The sequence below is a fragment of the Eptesicus fuscus genome, chromosome 4 (genome assembly GCF_027574615.1).
Source record: "Eptesicus fuscus isolate TK198812 chromosome 4, DD_ASM_mEF_20220401, whole genome shotgun sequence".
NCBI lineage: Eukaryota > Metazoa > Chordata > Mammalia > Chiroptera > Vespertilionidae > Eptesicus > Eptesicus fuscus.
In genome coordinates, this window is record NC_072476.1 from 99,811,100 (window position 1) to 99,832,489 (window position 21,390).

General features: G+C 40.5%; 1 protein-coding gene across 1 annotated transcript in view; it reads left to right on the forward strand.

Moving 5' to 3' along the window:
* CTNND2 (catenin delta 2) overlaps positions 1-21,390 on the forward strand; it is a 664,153-nt gene that overhangs the window by 311,350 nt on the left and 331,413 nt on the right. Inside the window, exon 7 of the mRNA XM_054714357.1 lies at positions 7,823-7,992. Coding sequence (XP_054570332.1) covers positions 7,823-7,992 — 170 coding nt within the window. The remainder of the gene's footprint in view (positions 1-7,822; positions 7,993-21,390) is intronic.

The following is a 21,390-nucleotide window of genomic DNA, read 5'->3' on the forward strand; positions in this document are numbered from 1 at the left end:
AAATTTACTTGTATCAATTTTCAATTCTTTTCATAATTATTGATACTAAGAAATATGAACCTATTACCTTGGACAATTAATTTATAAAGAAATGTATATAATGTTTTCTGACTTTGTGCTACATTCATTTTTTAAATGGTAAATAATCTGAATATAAACTTTTATAAGGAAATACTTAGAGATTGGAGCAAACTATAAAAAATACCATTCTATGATTATACAGGTCATATATGTCATGTCAGATGCAATGCACAAAATACATTCTTGAACTATACACTTTTATTTAAAGTTGTACATTTGAACTTCAGTTTTTGCTCATGTCCCTCCCCTGTGCACAGATGTAAAGAACTAAGAAAGTTATTGCATAGTGTGGACACTTTACCAATGCTCAATATTCCATACATGGTAAAACTTGAAAAAGCAAATTAATTAAGCCAGTAACATTGGTTGAATCTAAATCAGTCTTAAAAGCTAAGTGAGTACTTCTCTATTCCTAAGACCATTACAGCTTTAATTTTCACATAAAACATTAAACATGGAAAGCAGTTGACCACATGGAATCGATCTTCTGGGGATAGACTTTGAAATGAAGTTTAAAAACACACCTGCCCATACAACAACCACATCACTCTACGTTTCTTGGCATAACAAGTTTTCCCCTCAGTTAATTTTAGGAATGGTAGCTGGGTTCAACCACTGTCTTCAGGGGATTCCTCGGCAGAGCTTGTACTGTGAGGTTTTTGGGTTACTAATGAAGACTGGGGGGAATGAACCAATGTATCATGGCTATTATTCCAAGTAAGTTAGTAAATTGACAAGTTCATTCAAAGCCCATAAAGGAGAAACTGCTCCTATCAATGAAACTTATTAATAGGGCAATTTAAATAAAAGTCAATATTTCTACTCTATAGAGTTAACTTGTAGTTAGGTATGACTAAAGTGCTTTGAGCTTGTTTTAAATCAATTTGATAATCGTACAAAGAATTGGTAGTTTTTCTCATTGATTTTGTAATTTATAACAGTTCTTTTGTGTGTATATATATAATTTCCACCCCCTCTTCTTTTTATTCTCACTTAGTGCTTCCTATAAAGAGATTTCCCCTTTCTCTTTATTTGATCTTGCTCTAACAATTTACTCTCATTTAAAATAAAGTAACACTTAACCTCCAAATCATTCTTAACCTTCCACAGAGATTGAATAGCAAGAGAGTGGGAATGAGCGCAAATGCTCTTGTCAGTTACAGATACCTGTGAGTCTTGTTGGCATTATTTTCAAGGGCTACATAAAGATTTGATATCACTTTGAAAGAATCAAATTAACCTGAGAGTAATTATGGAATGTTTCTAAACTTCCTGACAAAGGTAAATCTAAACGAAGCCGCCACTGTCAACTGTCCGGTGTTCAAAGTGTCCATCTCAATTTGTAGGTTTTTTATTCCTCTAACTGTCCTGATTTAGCAGGCTCACAAAACACTCATGAGCACCTATTTCAGACATTGCCTAGATCTCCTAGCTGTTTAACACATTCTTGTTAACACTTTTCTTTTAATAGTAAAATGATCCCTTAGAATTAAATTGATAATTACTCTTTAGAGACCTTATTTTATTCATGTGGCTTCAGCTTCCAATACTGATGATTTTGATAGTTACAGTTCTGTCCTAAAATTTCATTTACACATAATCAAATGTTGAATTTGGAAATTATTTAAGTCCTACAAGGATTAAATTTGTCAGATTATGTTAAAGCCAGTATTAAAATCAGGCCCAGGGTAGCTTTCTAACTACATAAATTCCTACCATCTCCTCCCAGTAATTTAAAAACTAAGTCCATCCTTCCCCAAAACACTGAGTTGTCAATACACACAATCTCCTGCCAATCTTTCCCTTGGGAATGCCACATGGTGGGAGTTTCTGCTTCTTCCATACCCATTGAGTGAATATATGTTGTATCCCGGGACAGATGTTCAACTGAAGCAGACCAGAATTAGCGACTCCCAATAAATCATCTTAAAATTTGTGGAAACAGAATGTACGTGGCTGATTGTCACAGGGCAGTTCTGTCTGCTCAGTTTTCAAGAATAACTCACTCTGCAGTGCGGGGAAACTCCCGGAACTCATCAGTGTTGGCAGTAATATTATCCTTCCAGTGGTCGGCTAAAGAGTGTCCAGTAACTTTTGGCTCTTCTTCATTTCCTGTCTTCACTTGGTCCCCAAGTCTTCATAAGCTTTTCTTTTAAAATGTCTCTTAAATAAGCAACTTCCTCTCCCTTCCTAATGAAGCCACTACCCCCACTAAGCTTATTGTAGGTTTCCTTTCTCTGCACAGCAAAGCCCTGGGCCTAGTCTCTCCAGTATCTAAGCACAGAGCCCTGCTGCCTTCACCATAAATGTTCAGAATCTCTGCTCTCATCCTATCCTCCTCCTTCCAGATGTGTAATACTGTGCAAAATCCCTCTGCTAAACCATTAAGATCCCTAAGTCTAGTCTGTTCAGAGGGTTAAGGTAACATAGAGGGATAGGATTAATATTCCCTGGACAGTCAGACATCAGGGCAGGCTGCATGGAGGTGACATTTAAACAGCACTTTAAGAATGAGTTTTGAGGTTGACAGAGAATGGAATTTCAGGCTGAGAGAACAGAGAGAGAACTTTGTTTTTCTTATCTCTTTACCCTGACACTAGATTTTGTTTTTAAAATCAAGCAGGCCACTTTAATGATCTATGTCTTGAAAGTCTCATTTGTAAAATGAAAGCTCACAGGGTGTTGAAAGAAAGCACTAAGTGATATATGGGACAGTACTGGTATAAGGTTTTTAGGACAAATTCCAATCAAGGCTATATTATTCTCAGACCATGTGGCTATGTAATTAGATAATTAGATAATAATACTAATAACTAACATTTATAGAGCAACTTATATTTTTCTAATCACTTGCACATCCATTATCGCATTAGGTGCTTAAATGTGCAGAGATTAAATTTGGAGAGACAGAAAGCTGCAGTGTGGTTAAGAACAGGCACTCTGAAGCCAGACTGCCTTGCGAGCACCAAGCCCCACCACCAGCTCTGAAGTCTCAGTGAGCGGGATCTCCAGATCTGTCGCCACAACTAGCGATGAGGGTACCTTCCTCCCTGGAGTCTTGTTAAGATTCAATAGGTTAATAGACGTCAGGTGCCCAGGGCAGCCCCTGGAACTTCGGAAGTGCTCAGTGGAGAGTAGCTGGTATTACTAGCATCGTCATCATCATCATCAACATCATCATCATCATCATCATCTGTGCTTTCACCAACGGAAGGTGGACTAGAGCCCAGGACTGCTGACTTGTAAATAATGCTTTGGAAATGCCATACTGAAGGCCTCTAGCATTTTCTGTATTATTGCAAAGAATGTAGTCGAGTTAAGGTTTCCTGTATTCTGGGACTGGTGTTCAGTTAAAGAGGAAATAATTAGTAATTCTAGATGAAGTCTCAACAAAATGAGTACACATGGTTATGAAAACCCTAAAATATCTAGTTCCTTTCAGAAGAAATGGTCTTTCTCAGTTTGGCTTATTTCACTTAGCATTATATTTTCTATGTCCATTCATGCTCTCCCAAAGGGTAAAAGATCCCTCTTTTTTGCAGCTGCATGGAACAGACTGACATACCTTGATGTGGGGTTGTGGGGGACAAGAAGATCTAAACCAAAGAACTTATATACATATATACATAGGCCATAGAAATGGGCAATAAGGTAGTGAAGAGCTAGGGGGTGGGTAGGGACTGGGAAGAGGGGGGTAGGGGGGCAAAACTGGAGATATCTGTAATACTATCAACAATAAAAAATACATTTAAAAAGAAAAGGAGAAGAAATTGTCTATACTTGGTAGTGTATGTGTTATTACAACCTGCATGTGAGCCTCAACTTCTACAAAGAAAATTAACATGGTGATCTTTTCATGTGCTGAGATTAGTCTCTTCCCACTAATGATGGACCCCAAGCTTCTCCTAGTCAGTACCCAGATTCTCGAAAGAGAGGTCCCTCGGGGAAGTCCCACAACCTGAGGGGTGAAGATTTCTCCTGCAAACAAACTGACTTCTATGCAGGGATGGATTTTCAACCTTAAAATGCTGATGTGTGTATATGACCTAAATAGTGCTTTGATGTTAAATGATAACAACTTCTGGACTTAGAGATGGAAGGTGAGGATCCAAGTCTCATCTTCATTTTACCAAGTGTGGGATGCTGGCTGACTTCTCCACACCTGTAACAATAAGGGAAAAGATACAAGAGCAGTATTTTTTCACAGGTTGCTATGGGATCTGTAGTCACTTCATATATTTGAAAGCATAATGAGACATTAGTGTTTCACTCCAGCTTTGCCCCAGGTGTCTTTCTAGGATCATTGGCAGATTCCATGGCCCTCATCTCTATAGCACCCTTAGAATTGCTCCCCTCTGTCCAGTTGGGACTAGTGTGTCTCGATCAGATCAAGGACACATGCTCTCTGGAGTTTTATCAGTTTATTAAAAAATGGTTTCACTTTCTCTTCCTGGCCCCTGAGCTGAGTTATTTTGAGTAGATACTTGAGTTCAGCTTTGTCCAATGATGTGGAAGGTTCACAATGTTCAAAGACATCACTGTGACCAGGTCAGTGTCCTGGAAGTATACGTACCCGAGTGTGCCTTCTGCTTTCTGTGACCTCAGAGGACATTGTGACCCACTGTTCCTCATAGTTGAAGTTTCTTCTGGAGTAGTTAAGTGCACTTAAGGCAAGATTCCATTTCCCTGGGTGGAGTTTCAAGTCTAGGTCTCTTTCTCTCCTCCCACCCTAAGTGTTCTTGCATTGCTCCCATCACCTTGCAGATACCTTGTGTCCTCAAGACTGCAGCCTAATTTTACCACTAGCCCAAGCACAACTTGATGGAAACCCTTGAGTTTTAGAGGGGAAAAATCATTGTTTACAGCTAAAAGCAATAAATGCTTTTGAAATCTATGGAAAATTGGTATTTTCTACCTCGATGCACAGTAATGTTGGTAAAGCTAATCAAGTGTTAATTATATGTAAATTTTACTTGTATAATAAAGTAATTAAGACTTGTTCTATCATATTAGCTTTTTCCATATTCTCATGTAGCTGTACTTTCTAAATTGGAACGAATAATGCTGTTAATTTGAAACCTAGTGAGCGATGGAAAAATCATTCTAAAATTTTTGCCTGTTGTCCTAACTGTTTCGTACTTGACAGGTGATGTGTCACTGTTGTAATATTATGATATATTGCTCATTACTTCAATTACCTTTGTCAGAGTACATTGAGGTTTTATGCTGGAGATGTGTGAACAAAGTAATGAGATGGAGAATTTTGGTTTGTTTTCATTGAGTATTGATCAAATACATGGCTGACTGTATAAAAGATGAGCAAATCTGATTATTTCATGATGTATATTTCAGGAGTACATAAATCATATTTTTAACTGAAATACCTTTTGAAAGGGATTTTCAATTGTCACCTTAAGATCCTACAAGGAAAGCATTTCTAAGTTTCTGGAGCTAATTTTATGAATCTATTCAGAATTTATAAATCGTTTTACTAGCTAACTATATCTATAATAAAATTCATCAGTGTAAAGTCACATGGTCTTTTTTAAAGGCAAATAACCAGGACATGAAACTCTTCTGCTTTATAGATTATGTTAACTATTTATATGAGAGTAAATATTTTATTTTATTCCATTTTATTGACATTTCCAAAGGTCTGTGTACTGTTGTATCTGTTTCAGTTTTCACTGCCCTGGAGATGCTTTATCTTGGAGTAGGAGATGTGGCAGGGCTTGGGCAGGGAAATAGCCCAAGAAAGTCTAGTGGGAAGGTACCTGTTGTCAGTGACCACTAGCCTTAAAGGGCTTTGGCTCTTCTACCACAGCTAATTTTCTTCCATTAGGTTGTGGCTTTCAGGAAGGTAGGGACCAAGGAGAAAACCCTTGGCCAGAATTCGTCACCATCCTCCCAGTGCTTACTATACCTCCTCCTCCTGGCAGTCAGTCCCCATCCATCCCTGCCCCCATCAATGGTCCCCCTTTCCCTTCCCATCTGTGGTCTCCCTTCCCTTCCAGAAGCTCTCCCATACCTCAGCCTGCCCTCCCCTGGGCCTCAAAGTCCACTTGTTGGCTCTGTCTCCCTTTCTGGCAGTTTCCACATCAGCAGTGGGGAAAATATGTTCCTGGCGTCCAGAATGAAACACTCAGAATATGCACTCCCCATAGAGACATCATATAGTTGGTGATTGGGCCTATAATACCATCAGTATGGATTAAACGATTTTTTTTGCAGGCTATTGCAAACTTCGCCATCTGGTATATACTGTTTTCTTGGGACTCTATTTTCTAAATTAAAAGAAAACGAATTACAATTGTACTTTTGTTATGCTCTTCATGATGAAATTGGGTTGGATGGAAATGTTTTTATTTTTTTCCTTGACTTTTTTTCCAGGAACTGTACAGATTCCAAAGTCTTTACCATGTTAGTTAATTGTCTTATTATTCAATATCCAATGATGAAAAAAATATTTTTACATTGTTTAGAATGTCCATCGGGGTACAGAAGAGATGGGAGGGTCTTAAGTGGTAAAAATTACATGAACCAATGTTTTTTAAAGAGCACACATTATTTCATAAAAATAAGGCTTATACCGCATCAAATTTGCAGTCTTGGTTGAAATATAAAGTTATGTTCTATTCTTTAAAAGAAAGAAATAAAGATCTTGAAATTTGCTCACACTTATTAGAAAAGATTCTATTGTCTAAAACAGCCAGAGAGATATATATATAAAGGATGAAATAGCTATTATGTCATAGTCTGTGTGTATGTAATTTCCTTCCATCCAAAAGGAAGTAACTTGCTCTGTTACATAACATGAGAAAATGTGTGTTGCCAAATCCTCCTCCTTCCAACTCTCTCTACTTACTCCAATCCCTTCTCAAACATACACAATGGAAATTGACAAGTATACTTCTACTCCTCTATACTTTTTTTTAATTCCCAAAGTAAATATGAAATTTGATTAAAGAAATTTTGCTTCAAAGGAAAATGAGCAAACTATTACAAGGATCCTATCTATATGAAATGCAAGAAAATAAAATACAGTTTCTTTTGCAAAGTATAATTAAAGGAGGAAGCCAGGAACTTTTTCCCACTGCTCCATCGCTTGCACTGTCAGCCATGTTAACATCACCATTTGTAGCACTGTGTCCTGTCTTTGTTCTCCTGCTGTGCACAGATGTGATGGCAAAGATTACTAGCCATCAGAGATCCTCTGAGAAAGAGCAAATTCCACATTGTAGGAAGAGCTATTAATATTTTAAACACTGTCAACCCTTCAGGGGTTGAGGTATTACATCACTATTTATATGAGAAAATTTGTTACTGATTGGAAGGTTTTGAGAGTTTTAGCAGCCTGATAATTAAGTAGGAGATATAATTATATTAATGCAATTAATGTGCATTAATAGGTGGACTTTTAAATGTTTCTGATATTGTCTGATCCAAAAATAACTACTTGATTAACTAATTTGTCTCCTAAGAAATATGTCTATGTAGGTCAGGATGAGATCATTTGGGAAAAAAATCTACTCATTTGAAAACTCTAAACCTCCACACACACAAAAAAAATCTCATTTAAGAGCTGGAGTCAAATTATATGGTCATTTTAGTTCTCAGAATTCAAAGCATAGATGGCTGGAATCATGTGTGTGATAATTCTAGGCTACTCTCAATAAATAATACATGTCATTTCTGCTTCACTGAGGCTGTCACTTACTGCTCTAAATGACTTTCAATGCAGGGCCCAGCCTGCTCTCCCAGAGTGCACTTCAGCTCAATTCCAAACCTGAAGGGTCCTTCCAGTATCCAGCCAGCTACCATAGCAACCAGACCCTGGCCCTGGGTGAGACAGCCCCATCGCTCCCCGCCCGCAGCACACAAGCCCGAGGTGCTGGCCAGAGCTTCAGCCAGGTATGTGTGAGAATGGGGCCCTCTGCTGTATTGGTCGGTGGGCTCCAAGGGGACAGTCCTGGAGCAGAGCTGTGAGAAGGCCACCGGGACCCCTCCTGCCTTTCTGTGGCATGCCCCACAACTTCCTAAAGATGCCTTTGGTGCTGTGAGTGAAGGAAATGAATAATAAAATACCATTATGAAATAACAATGAGTTGTAAACATGTGTTCTTTAGGAATATCTGTGAGTTGCTCATGCTATATTTACACTGTATATATTTATCTGTATGGATATGTGAATGTGTGTCCTTACTATTTCTGTGTCTATATGAGATATAAAAGATCGCATACATTCTGCTTTTGTGTGTGCACCTGAAACAATTTTTATTCTCCTAAAAAAGCATGAAATTATTCTTTGGGGTGACTCATATAAAGAAACATAATGCCAATGCATAATCAAGTATGTAGAACTATTCTGAAGATAATTGTGATAGTTCAGGAATAGTTACACTTTGTCAAGTTTTTTGAAATGTGCCCTTAGTTGTTCCTTTAAGGTGTATATTTGTTCTTATAGTTTCAGTGCACAGATTCATTAACTGCCATTCAAACCAGCTACAGGTTAGCTGACATTAATAGTAGCTACTAATCTGGTTTTTTTTCCCACAAAAAGTGTAAATGTTGTGCTAGATCCTAGATGGATGGGTGGATGGATGGATGCATAGATGGATAGGTATATAGGTAGGTAGGTATTATTGTTTTGAAAATTTTAGAGTTCAAGATATATTCTATCAACCTAGAAGATGTAATGTATTTTGTTTTAAGCTGTTTTGAACTTATTTTCAGCAGCATAAGGCCCCTTTAAATCCCTTGATCTTGGGATGAAGAACCCACAGCTCCAAAAGCAGTCCCTTCATCTGGCTAATTGATTTCATCCTTTCTGCATTTATTGGGTGGTACATATGCTATCTGACCCACCAGTGGCTCCTATAACAACCAAACCTATCTTTGTCACCAGTTTATTGTCATTATTCCATCCATGTGTCTTTCCAACTAAACTGAAAGTTACTTGAGGGCAGGACCATTTTCATCTTAATCAGCAGCTTCTAGCCATCCACACGGCCCCCAAGAAATGTCTGCTGACAGAGAGGAGGCAAGGCGACTTAGAATGGCATAGTACAGTCACTCTGAGATGCCTACTTTAGGAGACATGGATATAAATGAAGCAAAACCTGAAAAGTCTCAGTGCATTTCTATTATTAACTTATTGCCCAGCAATATATTTTAAAACCAATTGTGTTCTTTAAGAAAAACCCTTGTCTGTCATTGCTTTGTAACTTTTACCTGGTAATGCTGAGCTATAGAATTTGTGGATAAAAGGGAGTGGAAAATAAAAGATTTACTGAGAAGATAGGCCTGTCCCTTTTTCTTTATATGAGTAACCCCAAAGAATAATTTCATGCTTTTTTAGGAGAATAAAAAATTATATTTATTATTTAATTTTTTGAAATAAACAAGTGAGATACAGCCATTTTTAACCCTGATATCCAGCCATACTTCTAAGTGGAAGAAGCCACATTCATAAATAAGGCACATTTTTATATTCAAATTAACCTATAACAACTACGGACTTAGCTTTTACCAGTTCTTAGACATGTACCTAGAAAAACCATAAAGTTCTACTTTTCTCATAAATATCTAAGACCCTTGTAATTTGAGTTGAAAACATTGAGTCAACCTAAAAAAAAATCTATATTTCCATGTGAAAATATGGAATGAGCATCATGAAAATGGAAATATTAATATAAAATGCAAAATAACTTCCACTTACCCACCTGCCAGGTAAATGAGTAATGCCAATACCTTTGCCTCCAGCTTATCACCTTTGTTATACCTAAACTGTGAGCATCCTGTAAACCTGTTCACACTTAGCTGTGCAATAACTAGCTGCAAAATCAAAGCTTCCTTATAAAATTAAGGAAGTTACCATTTATTGAGCACCCAGAAATAATCTGTTTTACATACATCCTCATATTTAATCTCCCCAAAAGGGCTGTATTACTATTTACATTTTAGAGACTTGGAAACTCAAGCTCATCACATTTAAACAAGCTGTTATGCCCCATTTTAAGGCAGAAACAGTGATAATAGGAACAGAATCTTGACTGAGTTGAAATATGATCATTCTAGAAGAAAGTCTTTCATGGGGGTCTTTTATATTAATTAATTAATTTATTTATTAAATTGATTGTGGTGACATTGGTCAACATGAACATATAGGTTTTAGGTGTGGGTTTCTAATGTCACAAGATCTGTATATTGCACCATGTGCCCACCACCAAAGTCTAGGTTTTATTATATATATATATATATATATATATATATATATATATATATATATATATCCTACCTAATAATAGACAAATATGCAAATTGACCATACCTCCAACACACCCACAAGCCACGCCCACCATCCAATCAGAGCGAGCATGCAAATTAACCCAAACCAAGATGGCTACAGCCAGAGAGCAAGGTTTCCTAGGTAACAGAGGAAGCCAAGCTTTCCGCCTGCCCTTGCCAGGCCTAAGCCTCCACTCAAGCTAAAAAGTTTCAATTATAAAGGTAAACAAATTCAAACAAATGGCGGCAGAATGGAGCTTGAGAGAGCAGGCCAGGGTTGCCGCCGGCAACAGGGGAAGCAAAGCTTTCTGCACACCCTGGCCAGGCCCACCCGCTTAAGGCAACAAAGTTTCAATTATAACCCCAACACAAATGGCTGCCGGCCTCGGAGGAGCCCCAGGCTTGGCTCCGCTCCAGGCTACAAAGTTTCAATTGTAGAAGGAAAATAAATTCCAGATACCAGGGCCTCTGCTTGGGTTGCCAGGGGGCATGGCCAGCCTGCAAACCACCACAGGCCCCTCGCTCAGGCTGCCCCACGCCCCAAGGGAACCCCCACCTGATCCGGGACACCCTTCAGGGCAAACCAGCTGGCCCCCACCCCTGTACCAGGCCTCTATCCTATCTAATAAAAGAGTAATATGCAGATTGATCATCACTGCAACACACAATATAGCTGCCCCCATGTGGTCAGAGGTCCTGCCCCCATGTGGACACAAGATGGCCACCACAAGATGGTCAGCAGGAGAGGGCAGTTGGGAGGCACCCAGCCTGCAAGGGAGGGCAGTTAAGAAGGACCAGGCCTGCAAGGGAGGGAAGTTGGAGGTGATCAACCCTGCAGGAGAGGGCAGTTAGAGGTGACCAGGCCGGCAGAGGAGGGAATTTGGGGGCAAACAGGCTGGCAGCAGAGTGGTTAGGGGGTGATCAGGCAGGCAGGCAAGCAGTTGGGAGCCAGCAGTCCTAGATTGTGAGAGGGATGTCTGACTGCCCGTTTAGGCCCGATCCCACACCGGGATCGATCCCACACCGGGATCGGGCCTAAACGGGCAGTCGGACATCCCTTGAGGGGTCCCATATTGGCGAGGGTACAAGCTGGGCTGAGGGACAACCCCCCTCCGTGCACGAATTTCGTGCACCGGGCCTCTAGTTATATTTCACTTCAATCAAACGAATCTAGAATTTGAACCTATTAAGAGGTGTATAAATGCGGACAAACAATGTGGTGATGTATCTGTTTCCATGTTGTGGGAGTCCCTCCTTGTAGGAGTCTATTATCTTCCACTAACTTCCATGGAGTAGAATGGTAGAAACTCTAAATTGACAAGATTGGGCCTCACATTTAAACTCTGCTTTAAAGTTTAATCAGAAAGTATACCTAAGTTGTAAAGATATCAGAGCTTTGGAGGCATCTATAAATGTGAATGTTCAAGGTGATAAGTTGGAGGCAAAGGTTATTGGCATTACTCATTTACCTGGCAGGTGGGTAGGATCTAATCTAAATAGTAAAATCTAATTCACTTGATTCATAGGAGTGAGGCTGTTGGTGACATATCTGAGTCCTGTTTATTTCGGCTAAGTGGTGGATGGCTATCAGTACCATGATTTACTAGTATTTTCAGCTTTAGTGTGCTGCAGTATGAGAGGTGTGTTTTATTGAATTATAGGACCTGTGACTTCAAAATTGTCAGAGAAATGCTGAACATGTAAGCCAATATTTTCAGTCAGCAGTTAGCTTTATACCTTGAAAATAAGGAGACCATATCCCATTCCAGTAAGATCTTCTTATTGGATTGTCTTGGGAATCCCTTTATTCCAGTTATTTTGTAGAGTCCTGTGACTCATTCTTTTCAATATTCGGACGGGTGTTAAAGCTCATTTCTTCGAGTCTAGATTAATTTTCAGAATATCCTGTAGTCATAAAGTCCCAAAAAGGGCTAGTAAATGTCAAATTATGGCAGTAGATGTCAGACCAATTTAATAAGGTCAATAATCAACAGAAAAACATTTCATTGTTTGGTCTTGAAGAGAAGGTGTAATTCTAAAGTGATTTTTCACTCTCAGTGATTTTCTCTCATTCATAAATCACATTGCAATGCAATTTCAAAGCAATATCACAAATGTTCAATGATGCTAATTTCAATTTTTAAAAATCTAGATTATTCAACATAATCATCCTTTTGGTTATCAACACCAGGCTCTATGCCAGGCCCTGGCAATGTGTGCGCAGCCCGCATTGCCCCATTGTATCAGTTTGAATAAAACTGGGTCACAAAAATTGTCATAAAATATTCGTTCTCTTGCATTTCCCTAACTAAAATCCTTGAAAGTCATTCTCCTTAGGCTCTAGGATGAGTTTGTGGGGCTTGGCTGGAGGAGAGAGAGTATTAGAATCTTCCCAAGAACCCCAAGGCCTTTCCCGGAAGTAATAGGAGTTCGTGTATATCTACTCCTCTCCTTGCTCTGAGCATTCTTGTCAGCTACCCTGCTCCAGCATCTAACAGTCTGTAGGTTACCCCTCCATTCTTCCCTTCCTCCTCTAGGCCAACCTTGACCTTTGTGTGGCTGTTTTGAGGTGCCTCCATCAAAATAGAGCTAGTCTTTCCACTACATTTATGTGTCTCTGGGTTATTCTTTAAAGCATTCAGGATGTTTATTGTGTGCCTGCTGTATGCCATGAACTGATATATATGCTTGGGATGAAATGGTAAAAAAAAAAAATGGGACCCTGTCCTCCAAGGACTATTCTAGAATCAGTGGTAGGGACTCAGAAAATCAGCACAGTAAATAAGTCAATTGCATAGTTTTTTAGATGACAGTGGTTCCTATAAGGAGGAAATGAATGCAGAATAGGATGAGTGGGACTCAAAGTGGAGGATGGGTGTGGCATAGGAGGCCTTGTGGAGAAGGTGACCTTTGGGCAAAGACATGAAAGAGAAGAGGGAGGGAGCTGGGAGACAGCAAATGCAGGGCTCCTGGATGGGGTGGCCTGGCTTGCTGACATTACAGCAAGGAGGTCAAGGTTGTTACAATGGATGCAAGAATGGTGAGGGGATGGGAGACCCAGTCAGTCATTGTGTGGAGCTTGTGTTTTTACTCAGATTGAAATGAGGAGCAGGTAGAGAATGTTAAGCAGAGGCACAACATGGCCTTGCGTATATATTGAAAGCTTCATTCTGTCCTATCACATATAATAATACCCTACAGCAAGTTGCATGTAAGCCTGTTTCTTCCCATCAGATTGCCTTGCTGCAGGTGCGGAGACTTACAAAATTAATCTCCGTATCCCAAGTAACTGGCTCAGGGTTCACCAAATGCGCATCAGGTTCCTCCAACCCCAGTCTTATTCTTTATAATCATACTGCAAAAGGCTGTGGGTGGTGAGACGTTAAGGGAGTTGGCTCTCCTCCAGGCTCTGTCTGTCTCCACTCACATACCATTTCCTATGGATTACATGAAATGCTGAATGTAAAGCGTCTAGCACAGAGCAGTCACCCTAAAATAATGTTGGTTTCTCCCCATGTCCAAACATAAAGTAGTCTCACCAAGCATTTCGCCCTTTAAGGAAACCAAATGCACAAGATGTAAGAAAGTCTCACAGGAACCTAAAGATTTTAAAGCCACTTTCATGTTCCCCAGCAGCACTGAAGAAGTGTGTGCACCGGCATAATCCTAGGGAAACGCCTGCTTGCTGCAGGAAGTTAAGAATTGTGCTATATTTCTGTTAAATAAAACTGAACAATAGCAGAGACTCTAGAAAAGCAATAAACTTTGAGAAGCAAAATTGCCATTTCTTTTTGATCCGGCCTATCTATTTAATGTTGCACTGACTTCTGTGTATTAAAAGTTCTCATTGATGCTGTATCGTAATATATGCTGTGTGCTCACTTCTGCCAGAGGCTGGTGTGTTCGTTGAGTTTGGAACATTGCGGATGGTGCACTCTCACGTCAGGCAGTTGCTAAGGTCAAGGGGTGGGAGGACCCTGTGGACAGTGGGCTGGTGGACACAGAGACCCACAGAGTGCAAAGGATGAGCAAATCCCCAATAAATGCCTCTATATTGATCGTATAATGACAGGCATTATACAGAAAAACTAGTGTAACATCACCCAGTTTGCTTAATTATGATACAAGCTGTTTACTTGGAAAACACAAAATCACAGAGATATGTTTAGTGGACATTATGCAGCATTCAGAGGAGAAATGATATCACTTTGTATACTTTTCTTGGCATATTTTGGGGAAAGCAGCAGTTTATTTGCTTTTGAGAGAGTGTTCAGATGCCTACCTACTGGAAATGTTTTGTCATTGTTCCGCTTTAAAACCTTCTCCCTCCCTTTTCTCTTTCCAGAATAAATATATTTAATCTGACTTTAATAATTGAAAACGTTCTCATGGCAGGGAGAGCCATGTATGCATTCTACTATAACATTTCCTGTTCTTAGCAAATATTTGAGCTATTGAAGTCATACTAAATGAGCATCTTGCTGAAATAAAAGTTTTATGCGATGTAGTTTTGCCAAAGCTCTTGTTTTTTTTTTAGAAAGAGCTGCCATCAAGAAACCCCTCCTTATATATTCTCAGAGATAAAGTTTTATTTTTTCTTCTAAATGTTCTTCCCCCTGGCAGACCCTATTAATGACCATACAAAATACTTTCACAATATTCATTCATAATTATCCTAATCATACTTTTATCAAAGGGAGGCCAGAGGGAAGGCAAACCACCCAGGATGCAAAAACCTACAGCACTCTGTTTCCTGGGAAATGGATCCACTGTCACCTCCATCCAGCTCCACTGACAGGGACAGTGTGGTTGGCAAGATCTCTCTCACCCACACTCTCCACCTCTTTCATAATTTTGGGACAGTCGTGCAAAGAGAAAGCATTTAGGAGGGTCTCCCTTATTGTCTCCAAAATCATAGCTCTCCTGGTTCTTTGAAATGAGGTGTTCTCACCAGAGGAAGGAATTCCTTCCAAGTGCTTTGTTTTTTTCAGTTACTCAAGTTTACTTTGCTCTGGGCACGTTCAATGTTAGCAGGATGTCACTGCCTGGTAACCCCAGCCTTTCTTTCCTCCTCTCAGCGGTAGTGACTCCAGGGACAAGTCTGTGAACTATGTACAGAGCCTCCTTTTTACTTTGTTTCGTGTTTTTACCAAAACCAGCCCTCCTCAAAGGAATTGCTAGACAAGGTACTTGATGATTTTACTCGGCTGTTTCTGAAATCAAATGTTTCTCACAGTATCAGGATTTTCTACCTTGGGAATTAGTTTAAAAAGTGGCACTTTCTGAAGACAATTTCAAAGGAGAAGTAAAATTTTGGAAGCAATGCTAGTAGTGTTCAAGCACACTTATTTTATCCCAGGGAGTAAGTTCAAGGGCACAAAACTTAGGTGGGGATGTAGATTCGTTTTAATTGCATCGTATTACAGGACATTTCATCTGACACCTAAGGAAGACTATTTACATTGTGGAGTTGCTGATTTCTTGTTTCCAAGTTGTGAGAGTAAATGTCTTTGCTCATATACAAGTGCAACCTAATGCCCTATGCAAATTCAGGCTAGAAAAGCTCCACAAATTCTCAGACATTGCAATCAGCATACGTAGCTGATATTACTAAATCACACTACCAGTTTGTTTTGGTTTAGAGTGGATTTCTTCAAAGATGGTATCTTAAAGCGTGTCATGTTTTGGGTTTTTAAAAATTGTTCAGGTTTTTTAACTCTTGGAAAGAAGAGTCTTCCGTCCTTGTTTTCACTTTCTCACCGCCCTGTCTCCACTTAACCCTCTCTTCACTCCCTCTAATACCCCGCCCCACTCCTTCCTCACCAAATCCATTGCCATGTTCCTGTGTTCTGGCTCTTCATGGCCCTTCCCTGGCCCCGACCCTGTGGCTCTGCCTTCCTTTGAAATGTGCTGGCTGGCTTTGCCTCTCCGGACACTGTTTTGCCAGGACTATTCTTCCCAGCAGGGACTTTAGTCACCACAACCAGAACTGCCTACAACCAGAACTGCCTACAAAGGGGAGACTCCATGAATTATTAAGCTTGCAATCTGATAGTAATTCCCAAAAATGACAAGTGATGAATACGGCCGAAGGGGAACACACTGCTTACCCCAAGTCACTAAGCTCCCCTCTGGGAAGCCAACTCTGTCACCGTGGGCCTGGCTGCCCAGCAATCTGGGCAAATATCCTTCTGACCCCAACTTGGGCCTGCCTGACAATTCCAGGAAGCCTGGCAGGTCTAAATGCATCTTCGTGAGGACTGCTGGTAAACCAGGGACCTGCTTTCTGAATGCGGTTTTCTTCATTGGCCTGGATACACATGATTTGCAGTCAAGATTCCCTAGAATCCAGACTTTCAAGGCTCTTGTTGACTGGCTGTAAGAGACGGTTTGGTTTGGTTTTCACTGCCAAATCCCCCAAGGATGAGGATTACATGAGTTTTCAAGTTCAGAGAAAATTTTCCCCTATCATCCCATGCCATCCCCACCCCCTTTACAAAAGATACAATGAGAAGGAATCTGGAAACAGCTCAGCTCTAGGTTGAGGCTGATGCCACATTCTGGTCCAAGAGCACCCTAATTTCAGGGGCTCAAATGCTCGGAAAAGAACAATGTCATCATTGTGAGGCAGATAGTATTCTGTACAAACAAAAATACAACAACAACAGATCAAAGTAATGTCAAGGTGAAATACTCCCTGTGAGAAGATTATAGGGTGACCTTCACAAACATCTCCTTAGGTGTACATGGACTATAGTAGGCTCATGATAATGGTTTATTGACTTAATGGGGGCAAATTAGTGCATGGAACTTGAATGCTGTTATTTAATGGGAATAATGTAAATATTGCCTAAATTTCCATTTCACTATTTTCCACTACACTTTAAAAATACATCTGCCCTTAAACACTTGTATAAAATAGTTATACATGCACTCCACAGTCACACAGGAGGACTCAGTGTACACATGTGAAACATGCAAACATATAATATAAAAACCACTACTGTAGTATATTCTAAATCTGATCCCTCTGAAACTTACACATAAACTATCATGCAGATGAAATATTTAAGATGACAGAGTTTTATTGAGTTAGGTGTATTGCTCCAGTCTCATTAAAGCACAATTCCTACATGTTTTAAATCTGAGGTATAATCTACATAAGGCATTCATAGAAATTGGAAGTAATGTTTTTCATTTTTCTCTTGATGAAGTTCCCATAATAGGAAGCAAGAAAGGAATGACACTTAATGTTCACAAAACTCTGCCTGTCAGAGGCTATTCTGTCAGGGCATCTGCTGGCAATGTTCTACTTGTCAATTTCACATAGCTGGTCCCCCATTTTGGAGGGGTGGGAATGACAAAGTAGCCCTTCAAAGAGCTGAAAATAAAAACACCAACAGGAACTGTTCCTGCCAAGAGCTCATGCTGTGATCCAGGACAGTTTTGGAGCCCAATCTTCTCCAAATGTATTGAAATTTTTTTATATCATCTTTTCTCTTCTAAAGGTCTCATCATCAATGAAAATAGCATTTTAATTCCCATTGCTAGTACATATACATTCCCCACTATCCTCAGGGACGAAGGGTGTGGTTGTCTTTTTTTCATTTTTTAAGTGAAGTTTTGCAATTCTAACTTTAAAATTGATTTACAGTTCAATGGTATTTACATACATTTAAGGTAGAATTGAGCTTCCACGACAATAAAGTGGATGCAATGCTTTGTGTGTTGAAATGTGTTTATATTGTATTTAGTCCAATGAGCTAGGTAGTAATAAGCCAGCCTATGAATTGGGCGGTAGGCTTGAAGTGCAGCCTTTTGTATCCCTAACTGGCTAAGAGTTGCTAAATGAATTATACAATGGAACAAAAATAAACACAAGAATGAAAACAAGCTCCCAAAAAGATCACTATTTTTGTTCAATTCATGTTAAAAACATATTTCTTAGTTTAGCCAAAGAACCCTTCTTAGACACTGTTTACTCCATAGGCCATCCAATGGAGTGTAACACCCCTGGATTATATATTGTAAACTGCAGAAGGGCTGATACAGCTGTGTGATCCAGTAAGGTAGCCACTGGCCACATATGAGGACTTAAATTCAACTTAAATAGTTCAGATCAAATGTGTGTGAAAATCCAGTGCACATGTCAAGTGCCCACTAGGCCACTGTGTCTGCTGGCTGTCATATTAGACAGTGAAGATTTTAAACATTTCCACCATGAACAATATCAATCTGAAAGACTATATAACATTTTAGTGGTTGTTTTTCTCTTCTCATGTAAAAAATTATTGGCTAAATTTCACCAATATCTTGCAATATTTAGAAATATTTTTGATTAGCTGCTACAGCCTGTCAAAATTTGTAGATCTAGTGTGGCAGTGCTCAAAACTTCTGCAGATTTGTGGCTATTTAGCAAACCTTATTAGACAATAGTATCCAGCATAGTTAGCATTCCTGAGACTCAAAGTTCCAACAAATTAAAAAAAAAAAAAAGTTCCAACAGATCAAAAGAAAAGTGTTTGCAAAATCTATTCAAGGTTTCTTTAGGATCTGTATCATTCTAATATTTAAATATTAGAATAATTTTTCATATTGGTATCGAATTCATGCACCAGTGGGGTCCCTCAGCCTGGCCTGAGGGATCGAGCCAAAACTGGCAATCTGACATCTGGATTACGAGAGGGCGCAGGCCAGGCCGAGGGGCTGGGGAGGGATGCGGGAGGTTGGCCAGCTGGGGAGGGACTGCGGGAAGGCTTCAGGGTGTGCCTGGCCTGTCTTGCTATCTCCCGATTGGCCAGACCCCAGCAGCAAGCTAACCTACCAGTTGGAGCATCTACCCCCTGGTGGTCAGTGACCATCATAGCAAGCAGTTGAGAGGCCTTAGCATATCATTAGCATATTATGCTTTGATTGGTTGAACAGATGACTGGACACTTAGCATATTAGGCTTTTATTATGTAGGATTCTGCTACTTGGTAATAGCACCATTAATGTCTTCTAGGGTTATTATGAATATCGTATATCCAAGACCTAAGAAAAAGTGTTTGTTGTGTTGTAAGCAAGGGGCTGTCCTCACACCCTCTGGAATTCTTTCTCCTTGTGCTCCTGTGAGAAGACTTCACAGAAATCGCTGCCTGAGGCTCTTCTGTCCCTTGTCAGCTGGGTCCCGTGCTGCTGAACATTGCTCAGGCCCCAGGAGAGCTTCAGAAGTAAAGGAAGGCAGAAGCTGGCTGCCTGCACCTTAGCAAGTGCTTCCCAGACCAGCAGCAGCTGCTAGAAATGCAGACACTCAGTCCCACTCCATCCCCTGCGTCACAGTCTCTTCTAGCTCAGTGGCTTGCAGACTTTAGGGATCCCCCAAATCCCTGTGATCCGGAGAACTTGCTAAAAGGCACTCCCTTGGGCCCCTCCTTCTGAGTTTCTGAGTCAGTAAAGAGGGAGTGATGCCAGGGCTGCTCGGGATGCGAGCTGCTGGAACAAGGACCACACGTGGAAAACCACTGCTCTAGGGATAGCTCTTTCTCACATTCGGTTGCACGTTGGAATCACCTGGTGAGCTTCCAAAAAGCCTGATGGGTAAGCCCCACCTCCAGAGATTCTGAGCTGAATGGCTCGTGTACAGCATGGATACTGAGACTTCTTCAAAAGCTCCCCTGGCGATTATAACGTGCAGCCAGGTTTGAGAAGCCCAGTCTGTACATTTCATGCTCAGAACTTCTACCGGGAGGAAAGCAAGAATTGGGTCTAAGCACCCCCATGACTCTGGATGCTGCTGGAATGTATCTCGGGGGTTCAGGGTAAGCACAGCAGTTCTGCACAGCTCCTCCACCTTCCTCTGCGCATTAAAGCCCTCATTGCCAAAGCCTCGGGACTAGCTTTACTAACAGTTTTTTCATTCACTCTGTCAACATTCGTGGCATCTCTGCTATGAATCAGTCTTTGCTCTAGTTTCTGGAGACACATCATTGAACAAATCATGGAGCTTACATTTACTTCCCACCGACTGTTAAACTCAAAATACGTGCTCTGTGGTGTGAGAGGAGAATCAGACTGAACAGAGGACTGGTAAATATAGATTTTATTCAGAAGTAAACGATTGCACTAGAGGAAAGAGACCTCAGTCTAGACTGGGTTCAATTGCGAAGATAACATTAAAAAATGGGAACTTATAGCTGAAGACCAGGGCGGGGTCAGTGGGCAGAACTAAGGAAACACCATGAGGAAGGGTTTCTGGTTAAACTGACCCGACAGGATGCTTGCTGAAGGCAGGCCTGGGTGCTGAGATGCCACCTGGGGACGGTGGCAGATGAGGAACTCTGTCTGATATGGAGGGTGATCGGACATGGGGGAAGAAGAAGGGATTCTGTAGGGTGCTTGCTAAAACTGTGCAATGCAGAGATGAGCACAGGGCCTCATTCAAAACAGAGGCGCTTGACTAGAGTTTGCTCAAGGAGAGAATCGTTGTTAGTGGGGGAGGGGGGAGAGAGAGAGAAACTTACACATACATACATACCAAATATGTATATTATATGTAAATAAATACACACACACCCCTCACATGGAGAATGCCTTTCAACAGTTCGATTCCCTGTCTTTCCATGCAGCTCTTACTAGAGGATTTTGATGTTGCTCAGTGAATTCCCTCAGCTTTCCGCAGGAGTCTGACATCCCAGAGAAAATTTGGAATGCTGTGGATGTGGGGATGGAAGAGCCCAGTCTGTTATTTGCCAGTTGCCATTCCAAAACGGGTGGAGAGGCATATTGAAACTTTTAATGGGTAGCATCTGTTCAGTCTCTCCCACCCTTCCCTTCATCTCGTCAGCTTCCTCCTCCCCACCCAATTCCCAGCCCTAGTTTCAAAGCCTTCCTTCCCAGCACCTCTCTTTCTGCGTGTACAATCCAACCCGACTTTTCACACCCGCCTTCTCTCTCGGAAACCTCTCTGCTCCTCGGGGAAGCCGGGATCATCCCAGACCTCCTGCCCAGAAGTGGTTGACAATGTAGTGTTTTCATTCGAAT